The sequence below is a fragment of the Choloepus didactylus genome, chromosome 3 (assembly GCF_015220235.1).
Source record: "Choloepus didactylus isolate mChoDid1 chromosome 3, mChoDid1.pri, whole genome shotgun sequence".
In the NCBI taxonomy this organism is placed as follows: Eukaryota; Metazoa; Chordata; class Mammalia; order Pilosa; family Megalonychidae; genus Choloepus; species Choloepus didactylus.
In genome coordinates, this window is record NC_051309.1 from 51,286,913 (window position 1) to 51,314,323 (window position 27,411).

The 27,411-nt window shown below is 37.7% G+C and overlaps 1 protein-coding gene and 2 pseudogenes across 3 annotated transcripts in view; all 3 read left to right on the forward strand.

The window, feature by feature from the left end:
• Positions 1-27,411, forward strand: part of GABRB1 (gamma-aminobutyric acid type A receptor subunit beta1) — a 534,121-nt gene that overhangs the window by 464,363 nt on the left and 42,347 nt on the right. Inside the window, exons 9-10 of one of the 3 annotated variants that reach the window (XR_005215852.1) lie at positions 860-1,293; positions 4,765-13,184. The exons of 1 other annotated variant lie outside the window; for it this stretch is intronic. Coding sequence is in view for 1 of the 2 variants with exons in the window: in XM_037829737.1 (XP_037685665.1) it covers positions 860-1,204 (345 nt within the window). In the remaining variant the exon portion in view is untranslated. Of the gene's footprint in view, positions 1-859; positions 13,185-27,411 lie in introns of those variants that run through there. One more of the 3 variants, XM_037829737.1, reaches the window with a different exon arrangement.
• On the forward strand, positions 16,229-18,978 carry LOC119529377 (annotated as a pseudogene).
• LOC119529039 lies at positions 25,760-26,728 on the forward strand (annotated as a pseudogene).

The window sequence follows — 27,411 nt, forward strand, 5'->3', positions numbered from 1 at the left end:
TAGCATAGGAATGAACCAGGACACCTGGGGCAGCAATCACAGTGCAGAAGTAATGGTGAACATGGTGGAGGAACCAAGTCAAAGCGTATCCGGGCTCATCCTTTGACCCATTAATCCCACTTCTGGCAGTTTAGCCTGAGGAAATAAATATGTATAGCACAAAGATTTAGCTAGAAGTTCCTTGCAACCTTTTTAAAATACTACAATATTAAAACAATCTTAACAATAGATTAACTCAATTATGGACTATCCTTATAAGCTACTAATAAATGATATCACAGAGGAATATTTAACATTGAAAGATGGTCAGGCTACATTATTGAGTGACGAAAGCAGGTTGCAGAACAAAATATACGGGATGAGCCTATTTCCTAAGTATGTATGAAGATTTAAAAAAACAGGAAGATTAGCAAGATGTTGGCAATAATTAAGTCTGAAGGCAGGATTATGAATTTTTATTTTTTAATTTTTTGTTCTCTGTTTATAGTTTTTAATGTTTCTATGCACCATTTTTGTAACAAGAAAACATGCCATAAATATATACACATATATACTTTTACATATATCACTCCACACAGAAAACACTATTAAACACTCCCTTACACCAGGGTTTTGTGAGTGGATGGAGATGTTAGATGATGGTAATGATGATGATGATGGTAGATGGGTAGATAGATTGATCATAGATAAGATAGATGATATAGATAAATTAAGAGAGATATAAAGATTGATACATAGATCTTCATGCCCCAGGAGGCAAGTCGATCGAGGCAATGTTTAACGAGCCCTGTCATCAGTAACTTGAACGAAAACAAGGAAATGTCCTGGCAGTTTCTGAGCATGTCCTTTCGGCCCTCAGGTCGACGCCCACGGCAACATTCTCCTCAGCACCCTGGAAATCAGGAACGAGACAAGCGGCTCGGAAGTGCTTACGAGCGTGAGCGACCCCAAGGCCACCATGTACTCCTACGACAGCGCCAGCATCCAGTACCGCAAGCCCCTGAGCAGCCGCGAGGCGTACGGGCGCGCGCTGGAGCGGCGCGGGGTGCACAGCAAGGGGCGCATCCGCCGGCGCGCCTCTCAGCTCAAAGTCAAAATTCCGGATTTGACTGATGTGAATTCCATAGACAAGTGGTCCCGAATGTTTTTCCCCATCACCTTTTCTCTTTTTAACGTCGTTTATTGGCTTTACTATGTACATTAAGGTCTGACCTACTGGCTCAATGTAGACGACTTTCCTCTTGTTTTTTAACCCCACAGGTCCCCAGCAGCGATACTGCTGTGTTTTTTGAGGTAAGAGATTCAGCCATCCGATTGGTTTTTGGTCTTGCAAATCAATTTTGTTAGTGCACCATGTTTACTTAAAAAAAAAAAAAAAAAAAAAACCCAACAACTATTTTTTTCCAGTCTACTGTGGTCCAGGTTACGAGCGCTTCAAGAGCTCTATTAATTGCCATGTTTACAAAAAATAAATAAACAAACAAACACAAAGAGAGAAGTTAGATAGATAGATCCTTAGCTGTCTTTCCTAGAGGCCCAGAATTTTGATTTATTTTTTAAATGCAAATGGTAAGGGGACCTAGCTCTCTGTCTGCACTGCTTCCTGGTAAACTGCAACAATCTCATGCTGCCAAAAAAAAACACCACCACAATTTCCAGGATCTCAGAAGAAAAACAAAGCCATTGACAAATTACAGATTTCCAGGAAGAAGGCGGGGGAAAAAAAAAGGAGCCTAGAAGTGAAATGAAGACTCCCCTTCACTCTTAAATTCCCCCAAATTCCTCCATAGGAAGAGCAAGGAGGGATTGGCAAGAGCAAATCAAGGTTATGCAAATTGGCCCTGCTATCTTCACCTCACCTTGAAGCTGGATATTCTGAAAAATGCTTCTTTTTCAGACTTCCAGGCAAAATTAACAGTAGAATCAAACTTGGGAGCCAATGAGAACTTTTTTTCCTTCTTGAGAATGAGGAGTTTGGGGGACAATGACCATTTTTCTAACTGTCCATCTCATTATCCTGGAATCACTTGATGCTGTGCCGGTGCAGTCATGCCATCACATTTCATAGACGCTGCTTCAGAGAGAGTGAGAGCAAGGGGGTGAAAAGAAGGGGATGGTGGGCAATTTTTGCTTGAAAAAAGCATTCCCCTTTCCAAGAGGAAGGCAAGATTTATGTGCTGTGAAAAGGGTGCCTGGGCAGTTACCTGAACTGCCAAATCTTAAATCAAATAGTATATATTTCTTGGCCTTCCAGGGAGCAGTATCTAATGATAGCAGGCTAGTCAAACAGGACTCAGCTAGCACTTTGTGGCTCTTCTCTCTATGTTCTGCATTCCAAAATATGAAATGAATGCTTCAGGAGATGCATGCACACACATTTTAAGGAAAACCTTCAAAATAGCAAAACCACAGATAACATCAACAATGACAAAAGCACCAAGCCTTCAAGCATTTACACCAGCCGCTGAAGTGTTTACCTCACCCATACATTAATTGCTTTCTTTACTGCTCTGCCTTATCTGTGCTCATGCATTACGATGGTCTTGGTTCTCATGGAAGAGGCCTCCCTCAATAGCCCACCAAGGCAAATTCTAATCAAGCCCAGCCAACCACCATTGGGATTTGTCCCACTGTGTGCCATTAAAGCCTCTTTATTTATTTTAGCTTGGGCTATCTAAGCGCTCTGTATGTTTACTCGCAAGGTTGAGTGAAACCCTAAGGAAACCAGTCTCCTTAGATTCAGACCTTGGATTTGGGACCTGATGTATGAATGTGAAATGAGGATTGAGGAAATAATGGGGATTATTGTCTGTTTTGGTGATTTGGCTTTCTCCCTAAGACTGTGATGGTTGAGAGGCCATGCTTACAATAGCATCAGCTGCTGGAAATTATGGTCTTAATTGGAAAGATAAGGCTAAATTCCTACCAATGAGCCCAGAGGGAAAGAGTTATGAGATATTCTTTTAGAAAACAAGAAGTAAAGGGAACCCCAAAATAAATGAATGTTTATAGCTGAAGACAATATACCTTTAGTAGGAATATAAAACTGCTACTTTACCTGGCAAAATTATCTCAGTGGTCTCATGAGAATTTAGGAGGGTGTGGGAACCAAATTTCCACTTAGTTTTCAATTGTATTATCACAGTTCACTGGTCAAGGAAATCCCCAGCCTCTCAGGACCAGTTGATCCAGACTGAAACTCTGTTCAGTCCATTGGCGGGCTGAGATACCATATCATCAATAACCACTGCAAAATGCCCAGTTGAGTGGAATGTGACCTTACCAGTGATTGTAAGGTTAATATTCCAAATAATCCAGGAACTACCATGCAGCCATTTATTTTAACCACAGGAAGATTTTTGGCTGATTCCTAACAGAAATGAGTCATTCTGATGTCAAAGCACTTTAGAAAGCTTTTAAGAATGATATGCTAACTCAGAAAGGAAGTGTTTGTAAACTATATGTTACTTACAACAATTGCTCTTTACTTCTTCATTTAGGTTATTCATCTTGGAAAAGATTGAGGCAATGTATATTGTTATTATTATTTTATCTTGCCTTTAAAACTCTATAGAATCTGATGCTTGCACATTTAGATGTAAAGCATCTTTGAGAAAAAAATGAATATATTGGATTCTTATACCACCCTGAATCTTCCCATCAGGCACGAAATGGTATCCCTCTGTGCCTCTCTGAACAATTGTGGGCTCAGAGCCACCATTATTCAAATCCTGTTAAATAGTTCTGATTTTAGAGACAGTGGCAGCCAGAAGAATGAAAAAGCTGCCATATTCCTGGTTAATGACCTCTGTCCCCCTTCCATCTTTCTGAATACCTCCTGACTAAATCCTCCCCTCTTTGATCCCCATCCAGTCCCCCTCCAGGTTGAACAATACATTGGAAAAAATTCTCCTCTGCCTCTCTCCCTTGTCTTGCCCAAAATGGTGTACAGAAAACATAAAAGTTATTAGGCATTCTTAAGTGCCCTCAAATTGGTTCTCATCCCTGAAGGATTCAGATCATTATACTATGGAGAGTTACTATTGAACTATTATTGGGTGTTTTCTTTCTGCCATGAAAATAGCCATAATCTGCTACATTACTTAAGTGGCAGCAGAGGCTGAAAATTGCATGAGCTCACTCTCTTACGCCACAGTCATGTCCAGGTGACCCATTGTTCACAGATCATAAATCTTGTCATAGACTTCACCTGTGTTGAACCAGCAGAAACCTCATCTCTCACTTCACAATGATGGCTACACATGCATTCCTTCCATTCATGTTACTTAGCTTAATATATCAGGGGTGACATGTGCATTATACTTACCAGCTTTGTGAGGGAAAGACCCAGGTAAAGACATATTTTTGGCTTGAATTACCTGGGAGGATTGCCTCCATCCTTTATGTTGCCGAATAGAAACAGCAGACTGGTTGGTAATTTTGCTGACTGAATGGTATGTGTTTTCATTCATGCATAGTGCATTGAAGTCAATGAGGGACCTTGAAAATGCAAAGAGTAAAATGTGGTGCAGAGAATAAACTTTGGTTTATGGGTCCAAGGATAGGATTTCCTTAAAACAAACATTATGTTTCAACACATAGAAATGTTGACTAAATTCCATCTTTCTAAAATAAATTACTGTTTTATAAATATTCATTTAAGAAAGAGCTGAATTAAAATTTGCCAAGTTAAAAAACAAGATGTATTTATAATGCTAGAAGGAAATTATCTCCAAGATTTCTTATATGGAGTATATTGTTTAGTATTTTACCACAGGGTGATGTTCCACCATTTTTTCCCTTAAGCAAACTGTAATCATATGTCCCAGTAGGGAGGAAAAAGGAATGTGCAAGCATTTGTTCATGTTGGATCAATCAGCAATTACTGGGATGAAGAAGACAGAAAACAAACACAAATATCTGTTTCCTGAAAGCAAACCATAAACACAAAGGTAAACTTGTTAACAGAGTGTAGAATATTGTGTAAACTTTCCTGTAAATTCTGTACATAGTTCATTGAACTGTTCCCTGTTGCTTGGTGGTCCTCAGCTTTGGATGGATGTTTGAAAAATCTGAACATTGTAAATAATGTAAGCTTATAAGGCACTTGCTTTTATTCATGAAGTGAAATGACCAGTGATTTGGGCCCAAACCAGAATCTTTTTAGCTCTTGCTCTTTCTCTGCCATTTTGCGTGTGCAGTTGTGTAACTGTGCTGCAAGCCATAGCCAGGTGTCTGTGATCACTGCCTCATGCCCTTACCCCACTGAAATGGACAGCAGCTGCTGAGAAGGCTGCCAGCTTGTGGGGCTCAGGAACAGTGCACCAGCAGAAACAGGAACTGTAGAGAGCTGCTCCTTGAACTGTGTCATGAAAAGTAGATGCATTTTTATCAGTCATTACTGCTAGCCATCTACTCAGATCCTGAATTATCCATGCGGTTGAGAGGGTCAGGAGTGGAAGAGATAGTAACAATCCACAGGTAATCCAAAGCTTCATTTGTGCCAATAGCTTTAGCTTCTAACTTCTTCCCTTCCAAAATGTTTCCCAGAACTGCTAATAAGAATACAAGTGGATAGAGGAGTTTGATCAGGGTAAATAGCTAATGTCCAATTAAAGGTAAGGAGAGAAGGAAGGGAAATAGCAAATGACATTGATAACTTACCAACTGGATGGTTCATGGCCAAAAGATCCAGAGGTAACCATGCCATATTTTTAAAATGTAAAAATAAATGTTGGCATAAACTCACTGGTAATAAAAACAAGCATTTTTAAATTAGAGGCCAGGGATAAGTTTGATGTCTGCTCCTTAAGCTTAAGAGAGAGTCTGGTAATTAAGTGTTCCCAAATATCTTTCTTGGAAGTACTGATATGCTTGAAAAAGTCTTTATAATGGTGGGATATTATGCCACAAGAAGTGTTTCCATGCAAACTGGCAGTCCCAGAGAGGGTGATGTCATCCACACAAATTCAGAATATCCAAGTGAGAAAGAAATAGATTGGTTTCTTAATAATGTTTTAGAGTGGATAATGACAATGTTTTTTAGTAATGTTTTAGATTCTTAGCAATGTTGGGCTGTTTATGCTAGCATTTGAAGTGCCAGAATGGTGCAAGGAGTCATTGTTGCATATTTGGGTTCAAAATGGACCTGCTAGGGTTCACCATCAATTGTAGAAGAAGCATGCCTTAATGATATTTGAACAAATCAGGTTGGTCAGTTTCTAGGTCCAGAACACAATTTGCTTTTACTGTAAACATTCTTTTCCTAGATAACTAAAATCAACTAAACTGACAGGAAAACTTAGTTGTTGGAGGCTACAAAGTCACAACCTTGAACTGGAAAGAAAATCTTTTTTAATAAGAGAACTGCAAACCAGAAAATAATATGTTCCTGGAAGAATAAGGGTAAAGATAGTTTTGCATGTTTATTCTCACTTTTATAGCAAGAATTTCCTTATTCATATTGAAGTGGTCTAGCAGTTGTTTTTGTGGTTTTGGTGTTTTGTATGCTTTTTTTTCCCCTAATTAAAAAGTCCTTAGTACATCAAGGGACTCACAACCATTCCCAGATTTTTAATATCGTAGAGCTACCAACATTCATCAAAAAGGCTTCAAATGTGGGAAAAGTAGGTGTAGTTTTGAACCAGTTGGGGAAGAAAACCATTCTTAAGTAGCAACTCTATCTGCATTTCTTGTTGTGCAGACAATCAAAAAATAAATCAATAACAATAAACCAATAATGAGAGGCCAAATAACATTATGCATATGCCTTAGGTATACAGGGTCACGGAATCATTAGCTCAAAACAGTCCCATTTGGATGCCAAAGGACAAAGAGCAATCAGTATTGCCATCTGTTCATGTTTCTTCCTGGGTTTCATTTTGAAAAGAAACAGGGAAAGGGGGCTATTTCCAGTATAATTTTTGTAGGTACAAATTATTAAAATATGATAGGTGTGTGCATTTTTAAAGTTTAGCTTATGTGAAATACATTAGTTCTCTGTTTTCATTCCTTCCAACACCATATAACATTTTGCCTCATGTTAACCCAATGAAATCAATTCATTTTCTTCTTTCTCATTTTCAACCCTCATAAGTTATCTTGCCCATGAATAGTTGGCAGCTTCTGCTTCTTTAGATTGATATTGTATATCTTCAATTGAGTTCTCAAAAACAACTAATTTTAAAGATTTTCCAAATTCCTGTTCCCTGCCTTGGGTTATTTTTCTTTTCTAAAAGCTTTTCTGTCCCTTATATAAATAGTACATGTATTTACATAAACCTCCTCCCTCCCAGTCTATTTCAAAATAAAGTGGAAATAAAAACCCATCAGCTCATACCTATAGAAATTTACATTATCTACAAAAGACTTTGAAATAAGGCCATCTCCTTTCATTATAGTCATAACATGGTGAAATCACACAGAATCAGTTCTTCATCAAACTTGTTTATTCATGCCTTCCTTCAGGCTTAATTGTATACCATTTTAAAAATATATTGTTATTCCTTCTCGAATGATTTAGCATTCAAGTAACACACCTCTGGTTATATGCTTTATCCAGTAAGAACTTCGCCCACACTTAATCCTATATATAACTTATACTTATTACAGATTTCTACTTCTATGCATCACCCTATATATTCCCCCTCAGCAGACTTTAAATAAAGTTGGTAAATGGACATAATGCAAACCATCTGAATTGCCCCTGTAAAATATGTAGACAGTCTTTTTCCTCCGGACAGCATTTCACAGATTTAGACATCAGAGAGCTCTTCAGATGTATACCAGGAAATATGGCAGCCTAACCTTGAGAAATTGACACTACATGAGCTACATGGTTGGAAGAGGGAAATTATGGTGGATGGAAGACACTTTGGATTAGGATTGGGAGACTTGGACTCTCTACTGGCTCTGCCTCTGACCAGTTGTGTGACTTTCTACATACTACCAGATGCATGTATCTTTCCAGAGCTAAACTTCCAGAGCTAAACTTCCAAGTTAATTTTAGAGAGGGTCAATAAAAATATTTCTATCTTGTCTAAAAGCAAGTTCAGAAGTAAGGCGGTTCGTTACTAGGTTGGTTATTTCTGTAGCATAATGATGTCATCAAGGACCCAGGTTCTTTCCATAATGAGCTTTTCCTTCCTCTGCATGTCATCAGCACCTTTGCTGGTTGCAAAATGGCTGCAAGCACCCCTCCTCACACACCAATATCAACAGACAGAAATGAGCAAGTTCTGCCTTCAATCTCTTCTTAGGAATAAGGAAATCTTTCTCAGTAGCCTTCCCTTTAGTTCCATTGGTCTGACCAGGGTTAGATTAAACATCTATTCGTGAACTAGTCATTAACAAGAGGAAGGGAATTTTCATGGTTGGCTGGCAATATTAACCCCAAGATATTCCCAATGCTGAAAAAAAATGGGATATGTTAACAAAGAAGAAAGAAGCATGGCTTTGGGGTAAGCAAGCAATAATGACTGCCACACGTTAGTCTAGGGAGTCAGAAAACACTTTCCCACACATTTCAGGAGCTGATCTCTACGCCACCTTTGAAGTTATGATGACAATACCCATAGGTGGAAATAGAGGCTTAAATAGGTTAAATGATTTACTCAAGTTCCTATAGCTAATTAGTGGTGGAGCTAGTATTTAATCTGAGCTTTTCTTGACTCCTACACTAAAGCTCTTTCAACTCTACTCCACTGCCTAGATTCAATCATTTTACCTTGACAATCCAGGTTTTAGATAGCTCAAAGATGAGCAGAAAATAGGAGGGAAGAGAAAATAAATTCCCACTTCCAGTAACTAGGTACTATGCCCAGTAGTTCTTATTCTTGTTCTTATTCCTTCTGATCCCCATCTTCTATCCACAAACAAAAGCCTTTCATCATTCTCTTGAGAGGAAGTGTAGAAGGAAAAGCTTGTGCAAAAACGGAATAGCCTAAAAATGTGGCCCAGTTCTTTGTGGATAACATTATTGTTAGGGGACCATATGCCCTCGTTTGCCTGAGACAGTCCCAGGAGGCAATTTTTAATAGGACCCCCTTTCACTCTTAAAATTGTCCATTTATATAATAAAGTATATGGTAACCCTAATTAGGGGGGGTCTCAGCAACCTGGAGAGTAAGGAAAATATTAATAAATTTAATATTAGCACATTGGAGAATATATATGTCTTGGCTTCCTATGAATTTATTTGTTAAGTCTGAGCTCAGTGTTCACTACCCATGCTCAATTTATTTATCATATCCTCGTCCTTCCTCATTGTTCACCTCCCTCAGCAAGACAGTCCTCAGGCCTTCTCTATACCTGGCTACCATGCCAACACTATCCCCAAATGTTCTCATTGACGTTTTACATTTTATTTCCACTGCCAAGATATTCCTCTTCCCAGCCTCATCCCAGTGGTAGATTCTGGTTCAGGCCAACATCCTCTAGGAAGCCATCCATGAGTAAAAATTCCCTTGTTCTGTTCATTCTCCTGCTAGCCCTCCCTCAATTCTTATGGCCACTTTGTCCAATAATAATTAGTATTTCATTGGTATGTTATCCAGTGGGTTTGCAAATAGGTATTCTATCTCCTTAAATAAAATGTGATGTCATTAAGGGTAAACACCCCATTTTTCTAGTTTTTTTGGAATGCCCAAAACATCTATTGTTCTGCCCATGGTATAGAGTCTTGAAATGCTAAATAATGACTTACAATGGTAAATATTGCATTAGAGACACACATTCCTGTAAAGGGAAATAGTTCAGACCACAGAAAAATACCTTATGAGGCAGGTCCCTTATACAATCTCTCCCAAGTTATTTGAGTCCCATAAAGCCTGTGCCTACAGCCCCTATATAGATAAAAACTGCAAAAGTTACGATGGAGCCCTGGTGGGAGTCCTGTCCAATTATTAATTGAGATTATGTCCATTGTTTATAACTAAAAAGACTCAACCCTGAAAACACCACCATTCTAGATCCTATCAATTTTAACAGAATTGAACTTTCCATGCTTTTCCCTAATGGGCCATTTTTTTTTTATTTAAACTTTTATTTTTCCCCCCTGGTTATACACATTTGCCTTATTAAAAGCCTTTTGAATCTAGGTTGTGTGGAGTATTTATTCTTGAAGCTGGAAATGAAGTGCATTATCAATGAGGCACTCCAATGTAGGGTCTAAGAGAATACTTCCAGAGAGCGTTGCACACCAAATTTTATTCCGCCAAGATATTAATAGAAGGTCAAAAACTATCTAAAGGGTATGGACAGTTCTGGGCATTCGCCCCTTCCCCCCAAAATGGCATAAAATAGTACAGGGAAATGCCTTTTCTGCGCCCTCTTCAATTGTTAACTTTCCTGTCCTCCTGACATATATTATTTACTTTGCATAAAATAAATATATTGTTTGCAAGCCTTACCTCAGTGTGGCAACCAGTAACCCCAGTTTTACAGGATAACATATTTTTCTACTTGATATTCTGCAACAACTCATAGAGTTGCAGTGTATCTGCTTTTTCTTTTTTTAAACTAATCAATTAATTATTAATGTTTCCTATGTCTTTTTTAAATACTCACTGGATAAAGCTTGAAATACCGTGTTTTGCAACAATGTCCGTGAAACATTTTTAGGGAAGCTCCTTGATTATTCTAACTCCCTGCAGTGTCATAGAAAACAGAATTATATATCCAAGTCATCTTTCACATCCAGAACATCCACAACTCTTCTAAATAGGAGATGCTATGATTATATATAGTTATTAACTGTGTTGCTCAATTCCTGATTTTAAAGAGGGTTAATAACCTCTTGATAAAAACTACCATGTGTCATTATTACAAAGTCAGGACTGCAATGGTTTTTGGGAAGTTACAAATGATATAAATGTTTACATGGACCAAAACTATTCTGACATTTTTAAATAAGCTTTTTAGTTTTGACCACCAGGTAGCATTTTGTGCCAGAGTGATGGCAGTCTAATGGTTATTGTGAAATAATGTTGTCATGTCTTAAAAAGCTTATGGAAATGTAATTTGAAAGTTAAATATTGTTTAAATACAAATAAAACTGTTTTTGAGAGAAAAGTATCTGGGTTGAGGGTTGCTTAAAAAAATCCTCTTAGCTGTCCATCATCTCCGTATAATTAAACTCCTTGAGACTTTACCTGAGGAGACTCAACCTGAAACAAAGACTTTTTATACAGTGATTTGGGAGGTTTGGGGAAAATAAGACTCATTAGGTTAAAGAATAAGAATATCACTATACTGCCAGCAATGGAACACCTCTTTGGCTACCACCTCACTAAAACTTTATTAAATCCAAAATTAGCTAAGTTTTCCAAACCAGTCTCCTGCTACAACTATGTTAATTCATAGCATCCTATACTAAATAGCTGGGGCTTTCAAAAGCAGGTGCTACGTATATGCAGAAAGAAATGCATAGCTTCCGTTGCCTCTCAAAATCCGTTATGCTAAACTGACCAAATATGCTAGAGGATGTTGAATGTTTTATTCCTTGTGCTTTTAAATCTCCACAAATCAATTTGTTGAATTATCTATCTACATTCCTACCAAACATGATTTAGCTAATTCACATCCTGATTGGGATTACACAGTTCTTGTAAATAAAATAATCTCTTTCTCCCACTTTATTTTTCAGCAGGCAGAACTTCTTGAATTTCAAAGAAATATAAAATATTTTATGCCCCTTTGCTCTTTTGACATAAGCATTTGCTTTCTTACATAAACAGGTAATTCTTTTGTATACCTATTCGACCACTAAAGAAGCTAAATGGCAAGAATGAGTATTTCTGGAAACCTGTAGAAATTTTAATGAAATCGGATAGGTTTAATAAATGTTAAGAAAGGAAACGTGAACTACTTACTTTTATAATTCAAGTTTTCTATTTTGTATCAATATATGCTGCATTTTCTGATTGAAACAGCTGTTCTGTCCAATGAAACTTGTGAATTTCTGTAGTTGCTTTTTGCATTTAAAATCAAAGTTTCATACAGTGTGTGCTTGATTGTACCCTTTCTGTTAGGGATTTGATTAAAATATTCTAATCATTTCATTAATTACTTTACGCGCATAAAATAGGTGACTTCGTACCTTCTTTATCTCTAAAGCTATCCGTGGAAAAATCCATGAAACCTATAGACTGTGATTTATACAGAAGACATAGATTTTTCTCTAAGCAGTGATTCAGTCAATAAGAATCAGTGGCCTCTTATTCCTGACTCTTTTATCCTTCATGGCCTTTTTCTATTCTTATCCATTCATTGAGTAATCATGTGTTCTTGTAAAATGCAAAATCAACTTACATACAATCAGGTATGGACACAAGAAATGCTTGTGCTCTCGATTTCAGGACTTACAGATACCCCAGCAGTCACATGACTGCAGTTCACTCAATATTTTCATTAATAATGTGGCTTTGTTATAAAATAAGTTGCTGTTTTCTTTGCTTTGGTACAAGATTTTAAAAACTGTAGCAATGAAAGAAAGAACACATTTGAAGGCTGGTGTCAAAAATCATCAGCTATATTTACAAGAGCCATTGTGCAGCTTCTGAAATGTACTTTATTGCTGTAAATATGTACAATTTATGTAAGCTTGCTTATTCCTAAAGCACAAATAAAACTTTTTTTAAATTAAAAATGCCTACATATAAAAAAGCTTACTTTGTACTATGTTTTAAGACATGCAAGATTTCAGGCATATCTTTTTATAATCCTTAAAAATGTCTAGAATTCTGAATCTATCATTTGAGAGCTTTTATTGTGAAATTTAATACAAAGCTGAATCCCTTTATTTGGAAGAAATTTATTGCATATTATCCAACAATTGGAAAAAAAAAAAAAAATACCAGCACTTTTCCAGGAGCTTATATCTGTATCACTTTGATTTTTTTCAATATCCTTTAAGACAACACTCTTTACGAACATTTGAACATATGGAGTATTTACATATTAGGGAAGAAAAGAAATGAATGGTCTCCTTGGATTAAAAAATGATTCATAAACAGACTTAATAGCATCCATTTGTGAGGTGTATTATATCAATTTCTTTTAAATCTCCACTGTAAATATGAATATTAGAGTTGACCTATTTGACAGTCTTTCCTAATTTGAAGACCTCCAACTTCCAAGCTCATTCTCTCCCTTCAGAAAAAAATGTGTTGATAATAAAAGAATAAACAGACTAAAGGTGTGAAGCTCATTTATCCATTAATTGGTGGTTAGTATAATAGTTTTTCAATAAAAGTCTAAATTCCAGTCTTAGGGAGGACTTGAACCCATCCAACAAAAGAACTTGGAATCACCATTTTCCCAGCTGAGCCTTGATCTGCAGAGCTGACAGGGATTCTGAGTCATCCTCCACTAGCCACTATTTCCAGAAGACCATGTCACACAATGGGAGAAATAATGACCATCAAATTTTATTTAAATTGGAAATATATCTGTAACATATTTCTGTTTTGGTATGTCAACAAGAAGCTAAAGTAAGAGGGTATTTGGCATCCAAAATCTTCCTAAACAAAGACATAATAGTAACTATGTGAAGACAATGGGAAAAGACTAGGGTAAAGTATCAGACAGATCTTCTCAAACTCGTAGAAGATTACAATTTAAGTTGTGAGACCAACTAAATAAATGGGATTAGGACAAACCAGCATATCCACTCATTCACAATAACTACAAAGTGAGTATGAAAGTGCCAGATAGGACTGGATGTAAGAGGGCCAGAAAACACTCTTACAAGACTCTTGCTTTGACATGCCCTTGCATAAGCATGCCAGAAGTGTTCTCCTTGGGACATCTGGGAGCCTGTGTGTTTGTGCACACAGTGTATCTGTGCTGTCACTGGTGTCAACCAGCATCACTAGCATTACTATCTGACCTGCCATCTGATTCAAAATACTCTTTAACTTCTCCCTCTTTTAACCCTCCCTCCTCTCACTCTTTCCTGATCTCTTTTCTCTTATAATTTTCCTTTTTTCTCTTTTTACTCTTTTCACTGAAGAACCCTCCCCTCCCACCTTACTTCCCCACACCCATTCCGCCTAACAGATTCGGCTCTCATTGGCTGAGTGCCCTTTTCTACTGTCCTCCTCCACCCTTCTATTGATCAAGCTACAACTAGTGGCCTTTAAAGGATTCAACATTGTTTGGTGAAATGTGGTATAGGCAAGGACCTTATGCACCATCAAAAGGAAGTTTGTCTATCTGTTGTATTTCACTTAAAGTAGTTTGAAGACTGTTTTGGGAAACCATAAACAGGATATAACCATCATTAGCATGTTCATTTTACAAGCTTCTTACTCTTTACCTCAAACTGAGCGAGGCAGTGTAGGTATGATGACAGGCATGTCACTGTGGTTGTAGTCCCTTCAGCAAATTATTTCTCATCTGAGTTCACTGCATCATTTCTTTGAACTACTTTTTTTTGTTAATTTTCAAAAATACATAGAAATAGACTATAAAGATGAACTTCTACATATTCACCACCAAGCTTCTATAACTATCAAGATTTTGCCACACTTGCCTCATGTAATCACTTTTTTGAAAGTATTGTAAAGCAAATCCCACACCTGATATCATTTAACCCCTAAATAGATTTAAAAGTTATGAGCATTATTTTTAACCCAACCGTTATGCCATTATCATAGCTAACAACAACAATAATAGTCCCTTGGTATCAGGTAATGCCAGTCCCTATTCACATTTCCCAAATTGTCTCAAAAATACCTTCATAGAGTTTGTTCAAATCAGGATCCAAGGGAGGTCCACACATTGGATTTGGTTATGTGTCCTAAGTCTCCCTGACTCCAGAGCAGTTCCTCTCTCCCCTTCTTTCATGTCACTCACTCAAAGAAACTGTTGGTTCTCCAGTAGATTGTCCCACATTCTTTCTGGATGTCTGTTTGCTTCCACAGGGTGTTAGTTAGCTAATACATTTTTTCCCCCTGATAACATTAGATATTTACTACAGAGATTTTTGTGAGAATTAAATTTATCTGCAAGTTATGAGATTTTTTGCACCATTTTATACCTGAGGGTATGAAAGCTCAGCAAGACAGTCATTTGCCAAATAAGTGATGGAGCCAGATGTCTAACTCCAAAGCTCATACTCTTCCTTAAGTTTGGAAATTAAAAACTTTCACCATATAATTACAAATAGAACTAAATTAATCTAAAACTTCTTTGTTCAGTTTCAAAATATGTGCCTATATTTTACCGATGATAAACTGACACACTGAAAGAAAAAAAATGAGTTTATCAGGGAAAATTACAATATATTTATTATAAAACAGGATGAAATGAAGTCCAAAAAATACTCTTAAAAATATACTGTAATTTTTCTAATAAAGAAATATTTGATGTTTGAGATGGAAAGCAGTTTTAAAGGCTTAATTTATAGAATTTCAGAGAAACTAGTGTATAACAAAATGTACCAACATACTTTATTTTTTCAGTTGAAGGAAATTCAGCTGCTTCTAGAACTTTTCCACCCTTTTTGTTAATTACTACCTCCTACTGATTAAAAAATAAAAGGATTTAAAATACTATCACCAATTAAATAAGACACAGCCTAGCATTTATACACTCTGTGTCTGCAAGTGGAGGTTGCCCTCACAAATGAGTTAATTTTGAGCCTGTTTTCTTGAAAAGAGTTTTAGATATTTGGAGATGCTTTGTCTAAAAAAACCATAGACAGGAAAAACCATGCTACATAAAGCTAGGTCTGTTTTTTGCACTTCATTCTAAGACACAGTCTTACGATATAGTTACAGGGATAACAGGGACATTTTATTCCATCTTCCTATATCTTCTAACGACTTGCAAGAATTGACATATTTCCTCAACTTTATAATTTACTGCTCACAACATTTATCAGGCAGGCAGCTCACAGAAGAGTAAGAACAAGAAACACCGTGGAAGCCTGGTGTCCGTGAGCCTCAGCGTGCGGGCTCCTAGCGGCTGCGAGAGTCCTGAGCTGCCGGGGCCCCTGGGTCTGCAGCGAGGTGGCGATCCTGGGAGCAGAAGGGCGAGGGCGCCCGCTGCAGGAGGAGGCGCTGCGACTGTGGCCGCCCAGCGCCGAGAGCAGACGGCTTCACGCGGGGTTTGTCTCCTCAGTAGACCATGAGATCTTTGAAAGAAAGAAAGGTGCCTTACTCATCTTTGTATCCTCAGTGTCTAGCATGGTTCTTGGTACACAATTTAAGCTGAATTTGCGGACATGGCCATTGCTTCACCAAGGTCTGAAGCTAGTAACAACCACAGTGGAGGGTTAGAGTTAAAGGTAACTGCTTCTAGTGCCAAAATAAAAAGAAAAAAGTACTGGGTTGAACAGCAATATATACAGAAGTAGTTGTAGATCGAGAAACTAAGGAAATAGCAAAATCCAATACTTCTTCTAATCCAAAATGGGATGAACAGCTAACTGTAAATGTGACTCCACAGACTACATTGGAATTTCAAGTTTAGAGTCATCACATTTTAAAAAGCAGATGTTTTATTAGGAAGAACAGCAACAGATTTGAAACAAGCTCTGTTAATACACAATAGAAAATTGGAAAGAGTGAAAGAACAGTTAAAACTTTCTTTGGAGAACAAAAATGGCATAGCGCAAACTGGCAAATTGACAGTTGTGTTTGATGAATTGGTGAGTGAACAAGAAAACCTAACAAACCGCAGCTCATCTTCAACCGTAGAAATACAGCAAAATGGTGATGCCTTATACATGAAAATGGATATCCTTCAGCAAGGACAACTACCAGATTGACTTTTGAAGGTACTAACGGGATAGATAATCATGTACCTACAAACACCCTAGTCCAAAACTCATGTTGTTCATATGTAGTTAATGGAGACAACACATCTCCATCTCCCTCTCAGGTTGCTGCCAGGTCCAAAAATATGCCAGTTCCTGCCAGTGACACTGTTAATGGTGAGTCATCCTCAACCGACCAACTGGTAATGCATCAACCACAGGGACTGTAGTATCTGAAGAAACCGCACTGTCTTCAGATTGCACCAGTACCATGATAGAAAAATCCTCCAGTTCAAGAAATACTACTTCCTCAGAAAACAATGAATGTATTCCTTCTACCAGTACTGCTATGGGATCTGAAGCTAGCAGTATATTAGATCCTGCCACCTCTCATTCTGGAAATACTTTTGCTTTTGAAGCAACCAAATTAAGATAACCAGATGGGTGTATGGAACCTGTACAGCAACAGTCAACAGTCTGGAAATGCCAACACAGAGAGAACCTTTGCCATCAAGGTGGGAACAGAAAAAAGATTCTCATGGTAGAACCTATTATGTAGATCATAACCCTCAAACAACCACATGGGAGAGACCACAGCCTTTACCTCCAGGTTGGGAAAGAAGAGTCAGTGATCCTGGAAGGGTTTATTATGGGGACCAGAACACCAGAACAACAACAAGGCAGTGGCCTACCATGCAATCTGTCTGAAACTTTGAACAGTGGCAATATCAGCGGAACCAATTACAGGGAGCTATGCAACAGTTCAACCAACAGTTCAACCAACAGTTCAACCAACGATACTTCTATTCAGCTGCAATGGTAGCTGCAGAAAGCAAACTATACTGGCCTTTGCCACCAGGCTGGGGAAAAAAGAATGGATCTAACAGACGGGTTTTACTTTGTGAATCATAACACAAAAACAACCCAATGGGAAGATCCAAGAACTCACAGCCTACAGGACGAAGAATTCCTGCCAGAAGGGTGGGAAATTAGGTATACTCGAGAAGACGTTAGGCACTTTATTGATCATAACAAGAACAACAATGGAAAGTCATCTGTAATGAAAGGTGGTCCACAAATTGATTATGAACTCAGCATTTGTTGGAAACTTGCTCATTTCCATTATTTATGACAGTCTAATGCACTGCCCCATCATGTGGAGATCAAAGTGCCCCAGCAGATGTTATTTGAAGATTCCTTCCAACAGATTATGGCATTAAAACCATACAACTTGAGGACACAGTTATTTGTAATATTTAGAGGAGAAGGAGAACTTGATTATGGTGGTCTAGCAAGAGAATGGTTTTTCTTACTTTCATATGTAGTTTTGAACCCAGTGTATTGTTTATTTGAGTATGCTGGCAAGAACAACTACTGCCTGCAGATAAATCCAGCATCAACCTTTAATCCAGACCATCTTTCATACTTTTGCTTCATTGATTGCTTTATCACTGTGGCACTTTTTCATGGGAAATTTATCAATACTCTTTTCTCTTTACCATTCTACAAGTGTATGCTAAGTAAAAAATTTATTATTAAGGATATGGAATCCACTGATACTGAATTTTATAACTCCCTTATCTGCATAAGAGAAATAATATTGAAGAATGTGGTATAGAAATGTACTTTTCTTTTGACATGGAGATTTTGGGGAAAGTTCTTCACATGATCTGAATTTGGAGATTCCAATACCCTGGTGACTCAAGAGAAGAAAGATGAATATATTGATTTAATGACAGAATGGTGTTTTTATCGAGGAGTACAAAAACAGACCAAAGCTTTCCTTGACAGTTTTAATGAAGTTATTCCCCTTTAATGGCTGCCATATTATGATGAAAAGGAATTGGAGGTTATGTTGTGTGGCATGCAGGAGGTTGACTTGGAGATTGGCAGAGAAATACTGTTTATCAGCATAATACAAGAAACAGCAAGCAAATCATTTTGATTTTGGCCATTTGTGAGAGAGACAACAAAGTAAGAATACGACTACTACAGTTTGTCACCGGAACCTGCCATTTACCTCTAGGGGGATTTGCTGAGCTCATGGGAAGTAGGTCTTAAAATTTTGCATAGAAAAAGTTGGCAAAGACATCTGGTTGCCAAGAAATCACACATGTCTTAATCAATTGGATATACCACCATATAAGAGTTATAAACAACTAAAGTAAAAGCTTCTTTTTGCAATAGAAGAGACTGAGGGATTTGGACAAGAATGAATGTGTCTTCTTGTCTGGAAGGAGCTCTTGCATTTAATACCCCAGCCAAGAAAAATTGCTCAGATAGTGTATATAAGCTGTTCATTCTGTATAGTGAATTTTCTGGACCTCTCAAAGTGTGTTTTCCATACTTCCACAGAAATATGCAAAACAAACCATCCTTTTCTACTTTATTTATTGTTCCCTTGAAGTGACTAACCAGTAAAAAGTTCATCCTTAAATTTTGAAGCAAGCAAGAGATGTTACGAAAATAATTATTATATACCAGTATATACCTATATAGGCATATTTGACAGTGGCTCCAGTTTTATAGACCTCCAATTGTATTAACAATGGCAGCTGTTCATTCAAAAATATCTGGATTTGCTTTACCTTGTTTCTGTTATCCAGAGGAAAAAGTACAAATTACTCCATGTTTTTCTCCCTTACACAACATCTGAGGGCATTTAGTTGCATGGCTGTTCAGGAAGGTATTAAGGGGTTAGGCCAAATCTTACTTTGAATATGTTAAGAAATGCTGCTGGCTTTTCTGAAGACAGGTGCTTGAACCTGTCAGTTTGTTTTAAATAAACACAATAGTTGAAAATTTTCCCTCTTTGCTTCATCAGTGGTACAAAGTAATGAATGAACCCTAACTTGCATAAAAGTCATATACTAGAACTGATATTATTTAGTGTATTATAAAAATTGGAAAGAATTCTTCAAGCAGCATAGAAGTTTGTTTACATGTTACTTTGGGGTGCTGGCATTTGTGGAATTATAAAGAATCAGGCAGTTCTATAGTTTTAAATTTCATTCATAATAATTTGATGCACCTTGATACTTAGGAACACATAAAGTAATGCGAACCTTGCTGCTTTTGTTTGTGTTCAACATTTTGGTTTAATGAAATCAGATGGCTTGAAGAGTTACATGACCATTTGAACACTCAAATGTGAGACTAATGATTTTCTATTAGTGTTTAGATATTTCCATTCCTCTTAAATTCATGAAAATTCTATGTATCTGAGTTAAATAAACATATAAAAATATTTTGGTTATCCCCTATCCCTTTTACATAAGCCAAGTTATTTTTGTCTGAAGTAAATAAAACTTTTTAATTAAGGGCACTTGCTGAATTATAAAGATGTATAACAAATTAAAATGTAATGTAAATGATATTAATGCTACTTTTACCAACCTGGGCTTCCTTACAATACAAAAATTTAAATTTCCATTTGTATCATGCTTTCAATATCCACAGTAAGTTACATTAAATTAACTTAAATTTTTTATAACCATGAAACTGACTTCTTAAAATGTAATATATGTAGCATATTTCACTGCTAAGTATGCAAGAAAAATATCAGTGTATAATTTAATTTCCCTAAAGAATAGTTTTCGTTTTGCCAAAATTTTAGTTTTCTACATATTAACTTAGACTGTGTTCTGCATTTTTATTCAAAATTCATAGCAAAGATGAAATAAAAGCCAGCCTCCTAAAAAAAGAAAAAATAATAGACAACAAACAGTTTTCTCTTTAACTTAAATTTCTAGTGGAGTGGATTCCTACTTCCAATCAAGATGGATTAACAGGTACTGAATTTATCCTACGTTCTAAAACAACCAAAAAAAGCAGACCCACTACCCCTCGCTCCCAAAATAATGGTATCCCATTCAACGAACATCAGGCAAAAAAGGATCATGTTCCTGAGAGACAGGAAACAAACAAGTCTGGAGTTCCTTCAGCTTACTGCCTTGAGAGTTTCCAGGCCATGTGCAGGGAGGAGGAACCCAGAAGGAGTATGGCAGACTCTGAGTTGAAGACATAGAGTTGAGAGACCAGGGAGACTAAGTCAGCTAGACCTCACAGGAGTACCTAAGAGAGCTGCCCAGAGGGATAGACCCAGAAATCTGCAAATTGCCCTTGAGTATTCAGCAGACTACTGATCACCACATGCTTGTGAAGACACAGCTGAGGCTGGAAAAAGAACCATTCAAAGAGATTAGAGGCAACAGAGTCTGCTGCTCACTCAATACCAGAAATAGTGCCTATTCCCACCAGCCGAAGAAGAAAAACGCATAATTTATAGGACATTGGGTAAAGTACTCAAGGTCCTGCTTCAGTAGTGGGAAATAATTAGTCCATTGCCAAACACTATTCTAGATCCACCTAACAAATCCTGAAAGCAAATCCAACTAAGCTAATTGCATCTCAAAATAAAGCTCAAGGAAATTTATAAAGAATATAAAAATATCCAGCACCCACAAAGTTTACATTCACAATGTCTGGCATCCAGTCAATTATTACCAGGTATGCAAAGAAGCAGGAAAATAGGTCACATGATGAGATTAAGCAATCAATCAGAACTAATATAGATACTAGAGTTAACAGATTGGAAAGTTATTTTAGCTACATTCAAAGTTAATTAAACATAGGTAAGATACAAAAAAGAGACCCAAAACAAACATCTAGAGGTGAAATCTACAATGTTTGAAATGTTGTAATGGTGTATTAGACAATGCAGAAGAAATAACCAATCTTGAAGACATAGGCAAAAATAATATACAAAATAAAACAAAAAGAAAAAGAATTTAAAAGAATGAAAAAAAAAAAATGTATCATTGAGCTATAGGACAACCCAAGCAGCTTAATGCAAGTGTAATTGGAGTACCTAAAGTGGGGAAGAAGAGAAAAATTTTTTTTAAAAAGTAATAGCTGAAGTTTCCAAATTTTATGAAAACTATAAAACAGGATATCCAAGAATCTCAACAAACCAAAAGGACAAGAAACATGAAGAAAGCTATAGCAAAAGACATCATAATCAAATTGCCCAAAACCAGTGTAAAAGGAAAATTTTGGAAACAGAGAAAAAGACATGATTTACAGAGGACATCAGTTTTGTGTCTGAAAAAAATGCAAGCAAGAAAACAATGGGGCAACATCTTTACAGTACTGAAAGAAAAACATTCTTGACTCAGCAAAAAAAAATCATTAAAAAATGAAGGCAAAATAGACATTTTCAAATATCAAAGATTAAAGAATTCATCATGACAGATATACACTGCCAGAAATGTTAAAGGATTTCCTCCAGGCAGAAGGAAAGAAAATGATAACATACTGTTCTGGTTTGCTAAAGCTGACATTATGCAAAATACTAGAAATGGATTGGCTTTTATAAAAGGGATTTATTAGGTTACAAATTTACAGTTCTAAGGCCATAGAAGTGTCCAAACTAAGTCATCAACAAGAGGACACCTTCACTGAGGAAAGGCCAGTGGTATCTGGAACACCTCTGTCTACTGAGAAGCCATGTGGCTATGCTCCTCGGTTCCGGTTTCAAAACGGCTTTCTCCAAAATGTCTCTGAAAAGTGCAATAGAAAAACATTGTTCACTGGTTTATTTTTCCAAATGAGCAATAGACCATATACAAATAAGCAGATCTTCAATGATGTATATTAAAATGACAATCTTACTATTGTCTGAAAAGTAAATTTTAAAAAAAATTCATTAAGGTACATTTGATCTGTGAGGTTAAAACAAACTTTCTGATGTAATGACAGAGTCATTTTACTTTTGTCCCCACCCTCCAATACATGAGCACCAAAATTGTCAAAGAATACTTAATATTTAGTAAAACAGTAAGGAATGTAAAAATTGAAGGGAGTGTTTTCAAAAGAAAATCTTTGGAGATCAGTTTACTGCAAATAAAACATACTAAACTGTGAGTGCACACTCCTGATACACATGAACACTAATTACTAACAGTTACTACAGAAATAGCAAAGCTCAAGACAATGGACATTAAATAAATTAAAGGTACTTCATATACAAAAGAGAAAACAAAACAGTAACTGAAGAATGAAATACCCATCTCCATCAACATATCACAGACAGGAAGGATGATGTAAATAAGACCAGGTATAAATTTTTTCCAGATGTTTTCATTGGGGTGGTTTTTTTTTTTTTTCTTCTTTAAGCTTGCAACATTAGATTTACTACAACAATTCTTCTTTGCCATTCTAAATATTAATGTTTTACCCTTTACAGAGAAGGGTCAGTAAAGTGAAAATGCAAAATCCTTTTTGAAATATACTGCCAGGTCCATTTAGTCCGAACTAGTGACAGCTAGTCTGTACAACTAGAAGAGCCACATACATTCTGCTTTCCTCACTCCCCTTTCTCTAATACCTATAGGACCACAGGAAGCACAGTTTGGGGAAAATAATCAACCTTGGAAAGCTCTCCTAGGATTATGATACAACTATGACCACATTTCCTGACTTTACAACTGAAACAGAAAATGGCTTTTTTTAAAAAATTAAAATCGTAGAAAAAGATACAATGAAAATAGTCAAAATGGAACATTTGCAGAGTGACAGTGTTCTGTTAATAATACTTTGCAGGAGCATCCACGTTTTCTGCTGTAAGACTGTAGCAAAGCCGTTTGAAAAGGAATTGTAAAAAAAAAAAAAAAAGAAAAAATTATTGTTCATCAGGTTGGTTTCAAGTCATGATTAAGCAGGTCCGCTACATAACCATTCAGCAAGAAGAAGTGTTCAAAGACAAACACTGACCACATTTTTGTTCAAAAAGCTCAATCTCAATCTTAAGGCGTCCTTGGTAAGAAAATCGCGTGCAAAATATATCCGTGTATGGACTTCAAAAAAAATTCAGCTATTTTGCAACTACGCATATAGCTGTGAAGTCAGTACTGGTAGGGTGAGTTTTGTTGGGGTATAATGTGATGGCTCGTGAGTTTGACTGTTATGAAGATCTTTAATGTAACCCTTTTAGTTCTGTTCATAATTCTCATTAAAAAAAAAAAAAAAAAAAGCTGCTGCATCGCTTAAGACCAGACACACTGCATCTTTGCAAACCTCCAGACGCATCTTCTCACCTTGACATCCTCCTGGGTGGTGCACCTTTCTGGGAGACATTTTCCAGTGTTCTCCAAAGAACCTCCACGCTCATAATCGCACCAGCCACCCCATGCAGAAGTTCTCGCCGGGCTCCAGTGCCAGTTTCCCCATTTCTTCCCTGGTGCCCAGTCCTATCTGTCCAAGAAAGAGGGGCTCCCTGCCATTCTAACTTCTCAGGAAATTTTCCAGATGATCTCCTTTGATGTCAACGTGGTTGTCTGCTCTCATAAATCATTCGTACTTGTCTAGATAGTGGTCATGCATGTACTTTAGAATCATAAAGGACTTCTTCCTGGGTGGGTAGGAGTCATTCACGCCCCAGAGCGGCGCTATGGGGATTGGTATTGAGGCGTCTGAGACCTCACTGGAGAAGAATTCAACTCTCCCAGGAATTATCTTGGACCACGTTCTTTATTTAAATAGTTCCACAAAGTTAAAGAGTCCTAGAGCATAAATCGCGATTCACCATTCCGTAGGCGGCCACGGCGCGAGTCTGCAGGTATTTCTGGGCGGTCATGACTCCCACGAAGAGAAAGTTTTTGTCTCCCGGGGCGGTTGGCCTGGGAAGTCGCCCCACGGGCTGGGAGGGCAGCTCTGCCCACGGCCGTCTAGCTTCAGTTGGGAGGCGCCGGCAGGCCGCCGCTGCAGTTCCGCGCGCTCTCAGTCCTCCGCTGCCGCCCGCGGAGGCCAGCCCGCCTTAGCTCAAAGCCTGGCCCACGAGGTGCAGCGACTCCCTAGGGCCCGCCGCACCCATCGCGGCCGCAGAGCAGTCCGCACACCCGCACCGGTGCTTTGTTCCTCGCGCCCGACCCCACCGCGCCGGGGCGTTAAGCCTTTAAAAGGGGACCATGCCGGGCGCCACAGGGCGGCGGCTTCTCCCGCTTGCACACCGAGTTGCGGGGGACAGTCCGAGCACCTCCTTGCCCAAGGTTGGCTAAGTTAGTCTCCTGCTGCTGTTGCAACAAGAGCTGACTCAACAGTTATAAGATGTCAATTCTCCCCAAATTAAACTATAGTTCCAATGTAATCCCTATCAAAATCCTAGCAAGTTTTATAGCAAAGTTGATACTAAAATTCATATGGAAATACAAAGGATCTAAAATAGCCAAAACAACTTTGAAAAAGAAGAGCAAAGCTGGAGGTCTAACACTACCTAATTACAAGACTTATCAAACAGCTACAGCAATTGAGACAGTGGGATATGGACATCAAGATAGACAAATAAATTCGGGGAAGAGAATAGATTCCAGAAATAGACCCACACGTATAAGGACAACTGAATTTTGCCAAAGGCACAAAAGCAGTGCAATAGAAAAAAGGGTAGCCTTGTCAACAAATAATGCTGGGAGAATTGAATATTCACATTTAAAAAGTGAACTTTGACCCACACTCCTCAATGTATACAAAAATTAACCCTGATCAAGATGGTGGAGTGGAAAGCTCCATGGCTCCTTTGCTCCCCAGAAGCTTTGAACAATTAGCAAGAACTAGAAGAAACATCTTTTTCAAAGATCCATAACAGTTAAAGGGTTGCAGTAACAGTGTGAGCACCCAACAGAGAAAAAAGCAACTTAAAAATCATAGGGGCTTACACAGTATAGCCGATGACATTAGCTAGCACTGGCTCTACTCTCTGTAACGGGGAAGCAGCAGGCTACAGGAGACTGAACTGTATCTGCCTCTTATTTCCAACGGTCTCACTTCACTCACACACAAAAAATTATTAATCCTTTTCTTAAAAAAAGTTAATATAAAATTATAACCAAAAAAAAGAACTTGAACTTTTGTAACATAGCTGAAACAATCAGCAGTGGCGGGAGAAAAGATTTAATTTAGTTGATTTTTTGTGGTTGTTGTTTGTTTGCTAGTCTCATGGTGATGAAAGCTGCACATTTTTTTGCTGGGACCAAGAAGCTGCTGGAGGTTTTGGTTCTCCCGGCAGCAGCCCGACACAAACCAAGGATGTGAGGACCTTCACACCATGCCAAGATCCAAGTGGGACATACTTTTGAAGGATGTGCAATGTTCAATCATAAGTGTGACAAAAACTGACAAGCAGGAAGTTTATGTATTCAGTGAGAGTAGTTTGTCTTCAAGAGACGTTTCATTTTGAAGGCATGTGGTACTACCCTCTTACTGAAAGCACTGGTTCCCCTGTTGAAGTTTGCTAGGGATTTCAAAGCTTCTTTTATTCTGGTAAGAATTTCATAAAGCCTTCTCACCAAGGGTACCCACACTGGAATTTCTAGGAAGAAATAAGAGTTTCTTAATGCAGTTCTCCCAAATGGAGCAGCATACTGTATGGGATAGATGAATTCTGACTATTGGTACTTGTATACTCTGGATTTCCCAGAGAGTCATGGCCAGATCAAACCCTGGGAATTCTGATAAGTAAGCTTGACTCAGCAGTTAAGAACCAGTTCTACATGAAAGATGGTGTTACTGCAAAGGATGTCACTCGTGAGAGTGGAATTCATGACCTGATACCAAGTTCTGTCATTGATGCCACACTGTTCAATCCTTGTGGGTATTCGATGAATGGAATGAAATTGGATGGAACTTATTGGACTATTCACATCATTCCAGAACCAGAATTTTCTTATGTTACTTTGAAACAAAATTTAGTCAGACCTCCTATGATGACCTGATCAGGAAAGTTGTGGAAGTCTTCAAGCCAGGAATATTCGTGACCACCCTGTTTGTAAATCAGAGTTCTAAATGTCACACTGTGCTTTCTTCACCCAGAAGACTAAAGGTTTTAAATGTCTTGATTGTCAGACTGCTGTGTTCAATGATTACAACTTTGTTTTTACTAGCTTTGCTAAGAATCAACAACAGCAGAGTTGATTAAGAAAAATGAAGAAAAAAAAATGAAAAAAGAACACACATAGAAGAAGGTGGTGGCTGCTTTCTAGATGTTGATACCGGGGGCCATGCTTTCCATAACGCAACCTTGTAGCTGCAGGAAGCCCTAATTGTAATCATAGTGTAATCACTTTGAATTGTTGTATACATTATTATATCAAGGAATTAGATATCCTTGCATGAATGCTCTCGTCTGTGTTTAGGTAGTCTATGCCACTCTTGCCGTGAAATTGAAGTACATGTAGAAAAACCCTTTTACTGTATGCAACTTTACAACACTTGTGAAAACAATTCAATTTGGTTTATGCATAGTATAATATTTCTCCAGGTATCATCCAAAATTCCCCACAGGCAAGGCTTTCATCCTCATTAGGGGTTGGCCTCAGCCCAACCATCTGGGATTAAATTGCTGCCTGAATTTTACATCCACTTACCTCCAATTTTTAGACTGTATTCTCTACTAATGTTATTGAAACCACTTTCTACTTTAGATGTTTTTTGCAACAGCAATTAAAATTTTTCTTCTACGAGTCAAGTCCTCTTAAGACAATGATTGCAGTTATTCATTTTGTTAATTTTAACATTATGGCTCCTTCCATTTGTAGTCCTCACCATGGAGTTCCTTCCCCTCAGGCCCCCAAATAAAGCAATACACTGTTACACTG